Consider the following 16062-nt stretch of genomic DNA (forward strand, 5'->3'; position numbering starts at 1 on the left):
AAATCTTCCTCTGGAGCCCAGCCTTGGGGTGGCCCAACATGGAGGCAGCCTCAGGATCCACGGCCGAAGGTGAAAGAAGCCAGCCTAGCCGATGCTGATGGAGCCCAGGCTTCACCTCGGCGGGGGGCCATCAGCCCCATTCCCCAGCTCCTGCCCCCCGCAGAAGGTGATCCATGGGGATGGGGAGTGAGCGGTGGGAGTTGGGAGGATGCGCTACTGCCCTGACTGCACCTCCGTAGGTTTTGCAGATCTAAATGGTTTCATGGGATTGGTACTTAGGATGGGGGAGCATCCATTGGAGCCCCCACCCCCTTCCTTGGTGGATTCTAGCTTGCTGCTCAAATGTCTCTGCTGGGTTTTTGCTTTTTACCTGAAAAGTCAGTGAATGATGTTTGTGGCAATTTACAGTGACTAATAATGATAGGTTTGTATTTTTACCTTTAAAATATGTCTGTCACAGGGACCCGATATACCAACGCCAGTCAGGAAGGGAGTGAGGGGTGAGAGGGTGTCCATCTGGATTTGGAGAAGAAAGAAACAAAAAGCTTAGAGCCACCGGGAGGCTAAGTGGTGAACAGTACGTGACGCTCCGCCTCGCCCTCGGTAGAGCCGTGGGTCCTCCAGCTACCCCAACATCTCCACTGGCTCCCACGGGAAACCCTAGCCTCTTAGAGCCTGAGCTCCAAAGAAGCAGAGACCGTCCAGAAGAAGAATTTGGCTCCCTCTCTGTGGTCTCTGTGAGCCTCTCAGCATAAAGGCATTTTCGAGCTAGGAGGTGGTGGGTGCCCCTTCCAGCCCCAGAGTTCCCTGCCAGCAGCCCTGCTGCCCACCCCCCAGACTGCCCCTGGCTGGGGCCTTTGTAGCTAACAGCTCTGTGACATTTACCCTGGATGGCTCCCACTGCACCTGGCTCAGCCGACGGAAGTGGAAGACGGGAGCCTGGCTCTTCCCCTCTCCTGCGAGGTAATCGGCGGAAGCAACTACGGGGGCCGCACGAAACATTTAAGACAGTTCCCTGCGCAAAGTCCCCACTTCTGGCCCCTTGGAGTCTTGAGTGCAGAGGATGCAAAGACCACAAACGAGACACCATGGAATCCCTGGGTAGGGAGAGGTAGGAAAAGAAGACAGCATCTAGACTCAATTCCCAGGGCCACCTCCAGCAGCTCCGTGACCTTGTCCAAGTCAATGGACTGCTCAGTTTCAATTTCCTCTCTGTAAAATGGTGAGTAATAGTATCTACCTGGTAAGGTAGTCGAAAGGCTTGTTGAGATAATCCAAAGTGCCTTGGAAGAGGCCAAACAAAGATGTGAATAGATAATAAATTATTTCCAAGTCAGGGATAAAGACTGAGTTCTCCCTGCAAATAGGGTTGTGGAGGGAAAGTTTGCTGCCTCTCATCATCCTGATGGAAGATGCTGGGTCTTCAGAAGCTATTTGAATGTCAGGGGCAGAGAGCCGACCGAGTTTGCCCCACTGAAAAACAGGTAAAGAGAGCAGAAGTTATTGGGAACATACTAGGCTAGAATGGTCTTGAGGCAGAAAACCAGTTTCTTCCCCAAAAGGCCCAGGGAATAAGTCACAGGCAGAGGGAGAATGAGAGCCAGGACTGCTGACTCTCTGACCACTGGTCTCCACAAAACCCTGGGGGAGGGCGCTCATCCCTCCCACACTCCTCCCTCCTGACGGCCCCTGGCCACAGCCCCCAAGTGCGGCCTGAAGGGCCCTGATCTTGTGTGTGGCCTCAGGGCCACCAGCACCCAGCGACTCAACCCAACGGCATCCCAGAGGTCACTAGCAGCAAGGACTCCTTGTGACATTGTGCAAAGTGTTTGCATCTGTTATCCGGTTGGGAAAAGAAGACGTGAGTTCAAACCCTAGCTCTGTCCTGTGACCCAAGGCAAGTCAATCCACCCCTCTGGGCTTCTATTTTCTCATCTGTAAATTGAGAGGTTGAACTAAATCAGAGTTCTTAACCCTTTGGTGGATATGGATCCCTAGGAAAATCTGATGAAAGCTGTGGATTCTTGCTCCAAGAAAAATACTCAACAAAGTTCAGGGAGTTCATAGCATCACTGAAGCCTAACCAGAGGTCTTCAGGGGGGTGCTATGGTGCTGGACTAGATGGCCCCCAAGTTCCCTGTGAGCACCAAGGACTTTTCCTTCCTCTTAACGCCTCCTCTTCCTTATGGGGAGCTCTATGGGACATAGAAGGGCACAGCGGCTAGCATTTGAGTGCACATGAAATAGAGCAGGCGTCAAAATATTTGTGACATTAAAATGAACTGCAACTGGCCGACACTGAGCTTTTAGTCAAGAAAGAATGCTCCATGGCTAAATAAGCAGAAGTAGGTGTGGCACTGGGAAACCATCCTCTGTCACTCTCAGCACTACACAGAGGCACCGTGTCCTGGAGGCAACGCTGGGCAGGGGCCAGAGGAGAGCTTTCGAAAGAGTGAGAGCCATGGGACAGACTGCACCCTGACACGGAGAAGAGGGGACCCTGAGACCCAGTAGGAGGGCCCGTCTGCTGATCTCAGCTCGATTGCTTCCAACTGACCCTGTGTCCTCTTTCAATCTGGACTGTTCTGTGTCTTCCAGGCTTGGGAAGCTGAATCCCTAGCCTTGAAGTGACCATCCTTCCTTCCTCCCTCCCACCCTCCCACTGTCCCTTCCTATCCTCTTTCTTCCTTCTACAAATATTTACTTTGTGTCTACTATGTGCCATGCATTGTTACAAAAATGCACAAAATAGGCAAAAATAACTTCCCTTGTGGAGATTACATTCTATGTAAGGAGGTAGATAATAAATAAGCAAATAAAATATATAAAATATCAGAAAGTGATAACTGCTATGCTGAAAAATAAAGCAGAGAAAGAGGAGGGTATAAAGTGCTGGAGTGGGAAGTGTACTTGCTTTTTCAAGCAGGATATTCAGTGAAAGTCTTGTTAATAAGGTGATCTGAGCAGCAAATTAAAGGAGACCAGAGAACAACGCATGCAGATATTGAGAGTGAAGGTTTTCCACAGAGAGAACAGTAAGTGCAAAGGCCCTGAGGCAGGAGTGTGCGTTATGGATTGGGGCCACTGTGGCTGTAGCAGAGTGAGGGAGAGAATAGCAGGTTCGGGGTCAAAGAGGTAGCAGGACCATTGTGAATGCTGGTTCAACCCTGAGACAGATGGGCAGCCAGCGCAGGGTTTTAGGTGAGATCTGGCATGATCAGGTGTAGGTTTTAAGACTTTTCTGGCTGCTGAGTTAAGAATAGGCTATAGGCAGGCTTTAGACACTAGCAAGATTGTCAACTGAGAATAAGGATTCAGGAGAAGGTATGGAAGTTTTAGAAGAGGGTGTATAACAGTCACCCAGGAGAACAGGAGATTGAGTGAATTAGGGAAGTCTGGCAGATCCACCAGGGTCCATTTGGAGACAATGGCCAACAATTTACAGTCAGCATAGTTTTGTAATATTTTTCCCCAGTCATGTTTGGCTGTGTGGATGCAGACACTGAGGGGGTGTATTTTTAACTGGGGCTGGGTATTGCTAGGAAGTGGAAAAGGATTAGGGCTTTGAGTGGGTATGCAAGGGAGTGAGTCTAACAATGACCATGGAATCTAATTTGGGTGGGAAAGAAAGTGATAACATGGAGGGGTGATGGAGAGTGAAGGGGTGGGAAGATAATGGATCAGAGGTCTCAGTGGGCTGAAGGATCACTGCTGGTGGAGCTTTAGAGGGAGGGAGCTGAAGGGATAGAGACTGTTCATTAGGTTATGCGAGTTGATGAAACAGGCCTCAGAATTTAAGGCTCAAATACAATAGATGTTTATTCCTTACTAGCAAAACAACTAAAAGCAAGCGTTCCTACTCAGCAGATAGTTCTCCAGCACTAATTCAGGGACCCGGGCCTCTTCCATCTTGTGGCTCCGCCATGCCTTAGGGCCCCGTGATCATCCGCATGCAGCTAGCAGATGGGAAATAGAGAACTCATTCATTAAAAGCCTCGACTCAGAAGAGATTCTCATCACTTCCACTCACATTTCACTGGCAAGAGCTAGTCTCATTGTCATACAGCAAGTGGGGCAGCTCCTTCTCAGAGATCCCTATACTATGGAAGAGATAATATGTACAAATTGTTGTGAGCAATTAGCCGTCCCTGTCATGGAGGTGGTGCTGAGAGAGTGGGACGCTTGAAATTCAGATTCTAGAGTGGCTATAGTTATTGGTCTAGACAATGACCAAAGGAACCATGGGCTGAAGCAGAGGAGGACAAACTCATTGGAGGAGTGGCAGGCAAGGCTGGGAGCGGCCCTGCAGGGACTGGAAGTCTGGGTGTTGACATGATCAGGAATCATGACTGGAGAAATGTTGGAGAAAGTGACACTGAGCCAGGGCTACCGTCATCAGCATGAGGGGGAGACTGCCACAAGGGGGGAGGGTGATGGAGTCTTTTCCTCAGAGAAGTATTGCCTAGTTCTATGTCCTTTTATTTTTTCTGATCTTAGTTTCATGGCCTTCAAGGAAGTGACACTCTTGTCCTTCACAAGGTTTTTTTTTTTTTTTTTGAAGTCACCACATTTCTTTCCCACCACACTCCTCCAGACAAGTTTCTGATAAGGTCAAGGCCACACCCTATGCATCTGCTAATGTTTCTGTAAGAAATGCTGGTGTTTTTTGGATCCCTGGAAATCTCTGGGGTTTTTTGGGAGCCATAGCTTGCCTTGTGCATTTGCCCTCTTTTGGTAACCGTTCACTCACACAGGCCTGTGCACGTGTGCACACATGCACACAAACTCGCAGTCTTGCACACTCACACACGCACACACTCCTCCACTCTTTCAATGTATCTATCTTGTTCCTTCATTCTCTGGGCCATAATTAATACCATCAATCTGAACTACACAGTCCTTAGGGAATCGCTGGCAGAAAGTCTTTAGCCATGTGAAACCAGGTTATGAGAGGATGGGAACAATTATTTCCCATGAGCAGAGAATAAGGAAATGGGCATAAACCTCAGCAGGATGAAATTCGGTAGAATTAGGAAGGATTTTCTAATCAAGAGAAGTCGAGATCTCTGGACTTTAAGTAGTTTCCTCTCCATTCCTTTTTAAGACAGTATTCTGTTTGAGAGAAGTTCAGTGCTGAGAGCAACACAGCTCAGAAGCCAAGGGCTCTCAAAGGACTTTTCAAAATGTCTTTTACCTAAGACTCTATGAAGGAAGAAAACCTCATAGACAAACTGCGGCTGTCTCAGACCTGGTCTTAGAAAACCGAGGTTCTGCTTTAGGGCTGTAGCCTTTGGTTCACATCCCTCCTGGCATATGAGGAGGAGAAAGACCTTGGGCGTCAGGGAAAGCCATGTTTCTCCAAGGTCAGTACAATTAACACCTCGCTTGACTGTGGACGTGTGAAAAGAGATGTCTCAGATGAGCCCTCCTATTAACACTCTTAGCAAGGGGTCAGGTTGCTCTTGTTTGCTGGGCAGATTCAAGGCCTCGGGTGCGCTGGGGAAGAGCTTGCTGCAGCTCAGGCACCTGGAGCTGTCACACACTCTCTGTCACCTCCCATATTTTGTCAGCGGCTTTAGCCTTAAGCCCATCCTCTGCCCTCCCACTGGGGCTGGGAGACTGCTGAGAGCAGAATCCTCGCCTACTAGTCCTCAGACTTGGAACATTCTAAATAGTAACTTAAGTTTGTCCCCTACTGATTCACCATCTTGTCAGGGAATCCCACTTCTAAGCAAGGAACTGGCCCAGGAGCCCTCCAGGGAGGAAGAATCCACCATCCTGGCTGTCAGCCTTTCTCCTCTGTCTCTGACCCCTGCTGACATCCCCTCTGGATCTCAGGGCCATTCTGCTCATCCTCCTCCTAATTCCCCCATCTTAGCTTACATTCCACATAAACTTATTTCTTTCATTTTTCTCCTTAGTTCAAGTGAAACAATGCTAATCTTTTCCAGGATATTTTTCTAGGAAAGACTAAGTGGGAACAAATACTATATACATCAGCATGCACCTACCTATAGAAGCCCCCTTCCTACCTGAGGTGTAAGCAGAGCAGGGCTCAACTGGCACCTCTTCCAGGCATGACAGCCTGGGTTCCTTTCCTCACATCAGCCTTTTCAATCCTTGAGTGTGGCCCCTTGCCTTCCCTTCTTGGCCTCCTCCCTCCAGGGGCAAGATCACTGCAGGAGCCCTGACTGTGGTACCCAGTCCCAGGTGGACACTGAAGGGCAGGTAAGTGGACAGATAGGCTGTCATGCTCAGAGAACAGGTCCTTCAGACACACATTCCTAGATGGTGCCAGCACGACTTCACAACCGGCCGTGAGGTCAACAGCAAAGCTGTTTCTCTCTCCCAGCCCTTTCCTTCCAGTCTTCTCCTTGCTCTGCGTCCTCACCAAGGTCCTTCCTAACTCAGAGGTTCTGTAGGCAGCGCAAGGGACAGCAGAGCCGGCTTCTCCCCAGCCCAAGCGTGAAGCGTTAGGTCCCCACTCAGCAATGGGGAACCAAGCCCAACAAGATGAGGTTTTGACCCTCCTTTTCAATTGCCGCCCTCTTTTTGCAGAAAACCCTGGAGTCATATCCGCCTGTTCTCAACTCCTTGGTCGCTTGCCAAGATGGCCACAGGAGAGGAACACATCACACAACACTTCTTCTGTTCTTCATGCCCCGCCTCCACCCAAACTGCCAAAGTCGAACAGAGGGCAGCTGAGCAGGGTCATTCAGCTGCCTGGGCTCCGAGCTGAGTCCTTGCTGAGGCCTCAGGCCCTGGGCCATATGGGCAGGACAGCACTCAGAGCACTGGAGGCCCCGTACCACGCAGTTCCCACTTCTGTCAGGGTAGAGGGGTGAGGCACAGCCTAAGACAGCACAACCCAGGTTAAAACGTAAGCCACACGGTGAAAAAGGAAACTAGGTAAATAAAATGGACGGCATGCACGGAATATTTCTGTCTATATTCATCCACAAAGCCCAAGTAATCTCGAGATGCTAATCGGGGCGGACTACGGAAGTTCCTGGTCTCTAAACAACGATCTACAAACTGAGGTGTAGGAAGAGCTTCGTAGACCCTTCGTTTATTTTATTTTCAATTGCACCATTCAAATTCTGCATTATGTAATGTACATTTTAAACAGTTCAATTTGTAAGTAAACATACATACATTGGGGTGAATGTTCAGGGATGTATTTACAGGGAAATGTGTGTTATCAAAAAGTTTGGAATCTGCTATCGAGCTGTTTGCCACAGTTGTGTGCTGGGGTGGAGCTCTTCCCACTGCTAGGAATGAAGGAGCGGGGAGGCTGGGGAGTTGGTGGGAGCTGAGACTGTCACACTCCCTGTAAGACTACGGCAGCGGGGGACTGTCTCTGCCTGAGAAGGGAGGAGGCAGTGGCACCAGAAGCCTGGAAAATGGAGTAGATTTCAGCCGGGCCCGAAGGGAACCCAGGTGGGATGTCTGCACTTCCTCAGCCAAGGCTGCCGGAGGCATCCTGAGGGAAAGTTACACCTGGTCATTCCCCAAACTCACACTCAGCACTTTCCTGAGCATCTCCTGTCTTCATCCTGGAAGCCAATAAACATAATCTAATCTCTCTTCTCACTGGAACATGCCTGGAAGATCAAGGGGGAGTAAGCAGTGGACCTTATCTTTCCCAGATTCTGACTGTACAAAGTGATCCTCCACAGACTGGAAGACACTGTGCAGGCCCCTGAACAGGGCAGCCCTGCACAGAAGGGACCAGACGCCAGCTCCCTCTGCAGTGACATCAGTGCTGTCCTGGTGGGGCCAGGGTGTTGACTCTGCCTGCAGAATATAAAGCTTTCTCCTCGGGGTCTGGCACCAAACTGGGGAGCAGGGCGGACACTTGGGGGTCAGGATTGACATTGAAAGTGGCCTTGATAAAAGGAGTGTTGTTGAGGACAAATGTAGAAAAGGAGTAGAAAGACAGACTACTCGGACTGGACTGGTCTGTGCACAAACAAAAAAGAAATCTCAGTTGATGAAAAGTCGATGGTGGAGAGTTACCAATTAAAAGAAGTAGGTGTCAGGCTTGCGCTTCAGTGCTCTTTCTGCTGAGGCTAACTCTCTCTACAGGATCCCACAGCTGGTTGCTTATCCCTAAATCCCAGTGAGACAATGGGAGCTATCTTCCCATTCCCCGAGAGAAGGCTTAATTTGCTGAGTGTTGCCTGGGTCACCTGGCCATGGAGCACAGCTAGACGCAGCATCCACTTCTACTTCCTCTAAACTCTCCTCTTCCCCCCAGGGAGGCTCACCACCCCGTTCTCTCTCTTTCCATCACTCAGAGCACCCCAAAATCTGGCTACCTCAGGCCCTGAGGCAGACCTACCTCCGGAAGGTTGGAGACACTCTGAATCTACTAATCCCGTTCCAGGTGATCATGACAGCCCCACGTTGAGTCCATGACTGGAGCCAGGCCAGGGTTTTGATTTGGAAACAAAAAACAAGAGTCCTGCTAGCAGTGGTACAGTCGTCCTAGCCTTGAGTGGAAGGGACATGTCACCAAGTGTGAGGCCAAAGAGCCCTTCCATCAGCACTCCTGCGGGGTGTTGGGGTCAGGTCAGGTGGGGTATGCCCAGGTGATGATGTGAGGCTAATCCATGCCCTTCAGTCAGCAGGGGTCTGGGAGCTCTCAGTTTGGAGGGCTCTCAGGAGTTTGGGCAGCTAATTTTAGTCCCAGCTGCCCTGAGTGTCCATGACCTAGAATCTCAGAGGCGGGGAGACTCAAAGCCAACCCCCTTTCCCATGATCCTGAGGCTATTGCTGAGAGATGGAAGTCTGCTGGGACAGTCCACCAACCTCTCACTCAAGGAATTTGCAGCTGCGAGTCAAGTCACCATGTGGACCTGGTGGATCTGACCCCTGTTGCAGCCGGGAGGGGCAAGAGGCCTCTCGGGGCAGCTCACAGCTTTCTCCCCATTTCTCAGGGCAAACCCCAACCTCAAGCTATCTGCACGCATGACGGCTGTGCCTTGGACGCCAGTCATGTGAGCATGCGGAATAGGGAGCAGGACTCCAACCTCTTCATCCGAGAGGCCCAGAGTGCTGACTCAGGTCACTACCAGCTCCGTGTGCAGCTGGGTGGGCTGGAGGCCACCACCACCACTGACACCCTGGTGATCGGTACGGTGGGGGGAATGGGAGACGACGTGGTCCTTGGGGGCTCCCACCCCAGCCTGAAGAGGAATCAGCACAGAGAGCCGGGGAAGCGGGGCTGTGGGATGCAGTGGTGGGTGAAGGGAGGGGTGGCCGAGCAGAAGCAGAGGGGCCCCTCCTGGAGTGACGTCCTGGCGTGTGAGGCGTGCCCTGCCCGCTGCCATGCTTGGCCCTTTCAGAGAGGCCAGGCTTTCCACAGAGTATCAAGTTGGTGGATGTCTGGGGCTCCAGCGCTACCCTGGAGTGGACTCTGCCCCAAGACACGGGAACGCATTCCTGGGATACGCGGTGCAGAAGGCTGACACCAAATCTGGGGTGAGGCCCAGCTGGGATGGAGGGAGGGAGGAACAGCACGTTCTGGAATGGGGCTCTGGTAGTTCCATGCAGTAGGCTGGGGCGGAGTGAGTTGCCAAAACAGGGGTCTCATTCCGGGCATCTTCCGGGGCCCCACAGCTGTGGCTCATGGTGCTGGAGCGCTATCACCGCGCCAGCTGCACAGTCTCCGACTTCATCGTCGGCAACTCCTATGCATTTCGAGTCTTTGCTGAGAACCAGTGTGGGCTCAGCCAGACAGCCTCTGTCACTGCCGACCTGGCCCACATCCAGAAAGCAGGTAAAGCACCGAGACTCGGAGCTGGGAAGAGTTAAGGAGAAAGAGTTGAAGACGGATGGGGCTCTCAGGCACTACAGCAAGGCCCTCCTTGGTCCCCTCAGCTACTGTTTACAAGACCGAGGGGTTTGTCCAATGAGACTTCTCAGAAGCCCCGAAGTTCACCCAGCCTCTGGCAGACTGCACTACAGTCATTGGCTGTGACACCCAGCTCTTCTGCCGCGTCCACGCCTCCCCCAGGGTGAGCAGGGAGGCTGTGCTGCTTCCTGCTTCTGCTCTAACCTTAGCTGTGTCGAAGAACATTCTGACCAAAACATTTGTTCCCGTCACCATCATCTGCCTCTTCCACAGCACATTATGTAGGAACACTCAGGGCACTGGTGTCCCAAGACAGGCTGATGTGGATAATGTTTCCAGTTTTGCTTTTAGTGTTTGTTCCTCATATATGAAGACGTCACTTCATGACCTGCTAGCAATTGGGCACGAGATTCAAAGCTGTCTCTCTGGCAGGGGGGCTGGAGTCCTGTTGGTTGCTCCTGACTCACCCCCCTCATCTATATCTTCCAGCCAAAGATCATCTGGCTAAAGAACAAGATGGATATCCAAGGCAACCCCAAGCACAGAGCCCTCACTCACCTGGGAGTCAGCTCCCTAGAAATCCACAAGCCCGGCCCCTTTGAAGGGGGCATCTACACCTGCAAGCCGTTAACCCCCTGGGGGAGGCGTCAGTAGCCTGTCGGGTGGATATGAAAGGTAAGGGCAGAACTCGTCACCTCCTCTCTCCACAGGTGGGAAAGTCGAGGGCAGAGACACAAGCCTAGACGGAGACGGGCTCCTGTTGCTTCCCCTTCAGGCCTTCTCATCACTGTCATCATCAGGATGTATTTTAGGAGCCATTTTTATCATCCACTCCTCATTTCTCTCCGTCATAATTCTGTAATATAGGAAGAATCACTATTTCCACTTTGCAAAGGAGAAATCTGAAGCACAGGGAGGTGATTGATCAGTTTACCTGCGATTTCCAGTGCTGGTTAACTGAGGAGTTGGCACTATGGTGGAAGAGAGGCCAAGTCTGCTGGACCTCACCCAGATCATTTTTCACTAAACTATACAATCTGACTCAATCCAGGAAAGCTTTAGCTTTTTATTGGGCTTTTAAAAAAACCAGAGGACTTTTGTCTCTAGTTGGTTAAAAGGGAATATTGCACATCCTCTCTACCGCTTTTAAAGTATTCATTCATTTATCCATTCCTGTCCCCTTGCTCAGATTGCCATCATTGCATTTAGAATATTGTTTTATAATTATCTATTTACTGATCTGTTCCCCCATAAACTGTGAGCACTGTGAGGGCAGGGACCATCTTATTCGCCTTTGTCCCCCAGTGTCCAGCCCAGTTTCTGGCACACAGTGGGCACTTTCTAAGCATGTGCAGCATGACTCAGGAATGAATGGGCCATTACATGTCCTATTCTTCCCTCCGCATAGACTCCTAATTAGCACCATGGACTCCCCCTAAACCTGGAAGTATATCCCTTCTTGATGCTCTGAAAGGTTTCCCAGAGATTTCTGAGATGTTAAAACGGAGAGATGTCAACACGGAGACATGTCTGAATTTTGCAGCTCCTAACTGAGGCACCCTAAGCAGACATGGGCAACTCTGAGGAAGGTAAGGAAAGAGGGACAGGGGATCTGAATGGAGTATTTCATGTTTATGGCTAGTGTTGCTGAGTCTGAGACAGATATGTATTCCTGAGCCTTTCAACCATATACTCACTGGCAACCACTTTTCTTTTAACCACTTTTTTTCTTGTAAGTGAATACTATCATCCCTGTGGAGGGAATTTACCGTAGATGAGGTCTACTTTTGTCACATCCTCTATCTATCTGTACTCCTCAAGTTGATGACAGGAATTAAACCTAGTGGCCCTCTGAGGAAGAGTGATAGCATCTACTTAATTGTAAGGGGGTTTTGTGGGATGGAGTGAGCAGGTGCTGTAAGAAAAGGTGTCAAGGAAAACAATCAGGAGTGGAGGATGGCTGAGGTCACCACCACCACCACATGGCAGAAAAAGAGAGAGGAAGGTGTTCTTATCAATTAAGTGTTTCTACCTCAGTACCTTAAGTATGGTGAAAAACAGATGAGTTTGCTTCCTTTTTACTTTGAAGATTTTGGATTCCTTCCCTTCCAAGAGAAGAAAACCACTGTTATCATTATATGTCAACAATAATTGAACATGTAGGGAATGTGGTCCCAAGCAGCACGTTACTGGCAAAGGGCAACTCAGACCATCATTTAGAATTTGATAACTGCTTCAGACTCTAAATCACTCACAGCAGAAATGTTGTGTACAAACTGATGAGTGGGGTGAAAAGGAAGCTCATGAGAGAATTAAAGAGAACTGGTTCCCAACATCTCCTCTGACTTGCAGCTCCTGGCCAATGAAACCCAAGAATGAATCCCATCCCAGAAGCCATTTATTTAAGCCTCTCACTGATCTTTAGCAAATGAAAACCTTGAGGGATGCATTAAAAGTACAAGCTTCTCAGGAGATCTCTCTCTCTGCCAGCTGGCTTGCACAGCCAGTTCTCTCGCCATCCCTCAATTCCTTCTCTGCATTAAGGTTAAGGTTAATGTCATGTTGTGTTGGTGTTATCCTTGTCATTCTTAGTGCCCTTTTCCATCTCTCCTGGTCAGTGCCAGCAACGAAGCAGGGTAAATACAGAATTCAGAGCACAGGACCCAGGGACCATGAAAGGAGGTCATCTCAGCAGCCTGGATGAGCTCTCACTGTTTGCCATTATGGCCACAACATACCCTCTCTTTTCTGGGCCTCCAGGAAGCCTGTGGTGAGACTGTGTTCTTAAGGAGCTCCAGCATAGTGTCTGTTTGGACTAATCTAAATAAAGGTGTGGATCCTCGCTGCATAAGTGTCCATCTGTTTGAGCCTTTCTATATAGAAAACCATTGAGAAAGTTGGAATCCTTCAGCCAGACTGTATGGAATCTGTGGACCCCCAGACTCCTCTTTCTCTTCCCATAACTACATTCTCTTCCACAGAGGTTCCTAACACTGTCCTTTTCTCTAGACAGTCTGTGACAACTCTATACAGTACTAGGTGCTCAAAGGGATGCTCAAGATGACCTGCTCTCTTCCTCTCTATGCTTTCCAGTATAAGTTGGAAAACAGGATGCACATCTATCACAGAGACACAGACAGCAGGACACATAAATACACACATAGCTAATTAAAGACAGAGCACTAAGATGTGAGGGCTGGGAGAGAGCGAAGAAACCAGTGCAGAGTCTCATTAAGCCCTGGGGAAAGAATAAAAGTGATGTGCTCTTGCTTACATGTTTTCATTTCTATAACAAATAAGATACTGAAGGCATTCTGTGATGGAATCTGCAAAAGATAACAACAATTCCTCCCATCCTGGAATGGTCATGGTGCTCTTTCCACCAAGAGTTGGAGTCTTTTTCTCCCCCCTTGAATCTGGCTGACCATGTGCCCTGCTTTGACCAAAAGAATGTAGTGGAGGTGATGCTATGCCAGGTGAGAGGTCTACTAGTCTCTGCTTTTGCTTTTGGAAGTCAGCTCCCATGTAAAGAATCTCAGGATAGATTACTGAATTATGGGAGGCCACGTGGAGGACAACTAAGCATCCCAGCTGACAGCCAGCACCACAGCCCTAGACATGTGTGGCTACCTTGGACCCCTCAACCCTAGTCAAATCCAATCTATTCCTCATGTAGAGACAGGCTGTCCTTGCACAGCCCTGCCCAAACTGTAAAATCATGAGCAGATGAATAGTTGCTATTGTTTCAAACCACTAAATATTGAGTGGTTTGTTGCACAATAATACATAACTGAAACAGCCTTCTACGCATCAGGCATTCTCTCTTTTAATCTTCATTTTACAAATGAGTGAGTTGAAGCTTATAAATTGCTCCAAGTTATGTAGCTGGAAAGTAGAAGTTCTAAGGTTTGAATCACGTCTGTTTGACTTCAAGTCTTCCCTATTTCCTCTTATCTCTTTCACCCAGGGACCCCCACTGTTTTGATCTGGGTTGGAATCATGAGTTTAAGAAAGAAAAAATTTCTAGGAGGCAGTAAATATAAGGCAAGGTTTTGAGGAGGAAGTGGATATGTTTTGGTTGAGTGTGAAGAAGAGCTTTTCTGTTCAGACCAAAGGCCTATTTTCAGATGAGGTCAAGTATCTATTCCAGCCTTTCTCAACTGGAGTTCTATGAGAAAGTCCCAATGCCCCAAGGCATTCATTGTATGTCATAAATTAACTTCTTCCTATGCATCTAGAATGTTACTAGTTATGTAGCATCCTTGGGAAAACTGAGAAAATAGTCACACAAATCATTTGTAGGGTCTAATGCACTTGCAGATCCCCGGCTGAGAATGTTGAGAGGGCCATTAGGGAGCAGGGGCCAGAGTCCCGAGCCAGCCAGTCACATACACAGTGACCAAGAGGCTTCCCGGCATTCAAGGAGAACTGCACTGGAATCCTTAAATTCTTCATTTATGCACTCAACACTATGCTCAAAGTACCTTCTCAACTAAGGCTTACCATGTGCCTGGGAGGGGGTATAATTTCTTCATTAATTCATTTCTTCATAATTTACCCCAAATCTTTAACTCTTATTCACACATACCATTTTGGAGTTGAGCTGAGGGGGACACATTATTTCCCAGATAAGTGGCCTTACGCCGAGTGAAGAATTCTTGTGCCTGAAATCTATATTTTCTGGCTTTGTTGTCATTCTGATGGAAGAGAAAGCAGATCCATTGCTTCTTCTCTTCAACACCTTTCAAAATCATCATTTGGTGACAGAAAATTGGAGATGAGTTTCCTTAGAAGAAATTAACTTCCAACTTGCTAAAACTGCCTCTTCCACTTACCTGAAGGTGGGTGAAGAATTTCCCTACTCAGGCTGCTCCTAGGGGAAGATGGAATGCAGTGAATTAACAGCTTCTTTCCCTCTGATCTCCACTACCTGCCTGAAGAGAGAGAAGCTACTGGTTCTGGTTTTCTTACCTCCAAAGAATCTGAAACCTGCAAGCAACTAAAATTCCACTGTCACCAGGAAACCTACGGAAAAAGAGGCAGTCCTCTTCTCTCGGCTCTTCCTCACATAAGCTTGCAAGTTCTGGGTCTCCCCACCCTCTCCCTTATCACACCACTAAATTCCAAGGCTCCTTCGCTCCCTGTGGCATTTATTACTGTAACATCTCACTCCTGCCAACCTCACCACCTCAACTTCACAACTAAAAACTAGGAAGTAAACAAAAAGCCTATAAACCTCCAAAATAATGGTCATAAACTCTGGAGACTAAAAGCTTAGGCTCTTTGTTTACGGGAAAGCTCTTCAACCATTCTTTTCGGGACTTTTAACTTAAAAATTTTAGAATATTTCTGAGAAGCTCTGTTAACTGGTGGCCCAGTCTATTCACAGGCAACCCTTGGAAACAACAAAGAAAATCCCTAATAAGTAGGCTTAAGCTTTTTACACCACAGCTTTAATTTAGAGGAAGGCACACGGTATAAAACTTGATGTTCATAACTATCCTCCTAACCATGTACTGTGACGGTCACGATCCTCTTAGATAAGCGAGGGGTCAAACATAAGCTCAGAGAGGTCAAAGATACTCAATATACTTGTCAACAGAGGAGCCACGGTTGAATCTGAACCCAAATCTCCTTGTCTGAAAAGCCCATTGTTTTCTTCACACCTTGTATGCCTCAGGTTCCGAATGTTCTCGCCTAAAAAGCCGATGTTAGATGTACGTCTTAGCCTCAATATACCTAAAATATAAATGTTTAGTTGCTTCCGTGAATACACCTGAGGGATCAGGCTAACACTGGGCTTCCGAATGGAGTGAGCCGAGTGAGCCCAATAAAACGAATTTCCTCAGGCAGAGATTTAGTTCTAGGACCTACGGCCGCCAGGGGCGTCAAAGCTCAGCTCTGCCCCGCACGAGAAGGAGGGGGCGGAGAAGAGGGGGGCGGCAGGTCGCGAAACGCTCACTCATTGGCCCGTTCCCTCGCGGGCCGCCGCGAGGTCCCGCCCCTCGCACTCCCGGCTCCGGGAGGGAAGCCGAACAAGGTCTCCCGGGCGAGCCTCAGCCCTCCAAATGAAGCCTTTCTTGGAACGGCTTTCCACTCGGCCCCCACCTGCGGACTTCCGGCCGGCTACCCCTCCACCGCCCCGCCCCACAAGGGCGGAGGATGCTGACCTTCACCAATCATTGAGCGCGTGTGGTAGGAGT

The 16062-nt window shown here is 49.1% G+C and overlaps 1 protein-coding gene across 1 annotated transcript; it reads left to right on the forward strand.

Annotated features, from left to right (window-relative positions):
- MYBPHL (myosin binding protein H like) lies at window positions 1-16028 on the forward strand (the record flags this gene model as incomplete). The annotated part of the gene is given in 11 exon segments (XM_081258637.1): window positions 1-166; window positions 8301-8389; window positions 8943-9138; window positions 9351-9431; window positions 9434-9486; window positions 9625-9784; window positions 9886-9917; window positions 9921-10022; window positions 10349-10481; window positions 10484-10534; window positions 15778-16028. Coding segments are annotated over 11 exon segments (1314 nt in total), but the record flags the coding sequence as incomplete, so codon positions are not given.
- Between the last annotated feature and the right edge of the window lie 34 nt (window positions 16029-16062).

This window comes from Mesoplodon bidens (genome assembly GCF_964165515.1).
Source record: "Mesoplodon bidens genome assembly, chromosome: 2".
In the NCBI taxonomy this organism is placed as follows: domain Eukaryota; kingdom Metazoa; phylum Chordata; class Mammalia; order Artiodactyla; family Ziphiidae; genus Mesoplodon; species Mesoplodon bidens.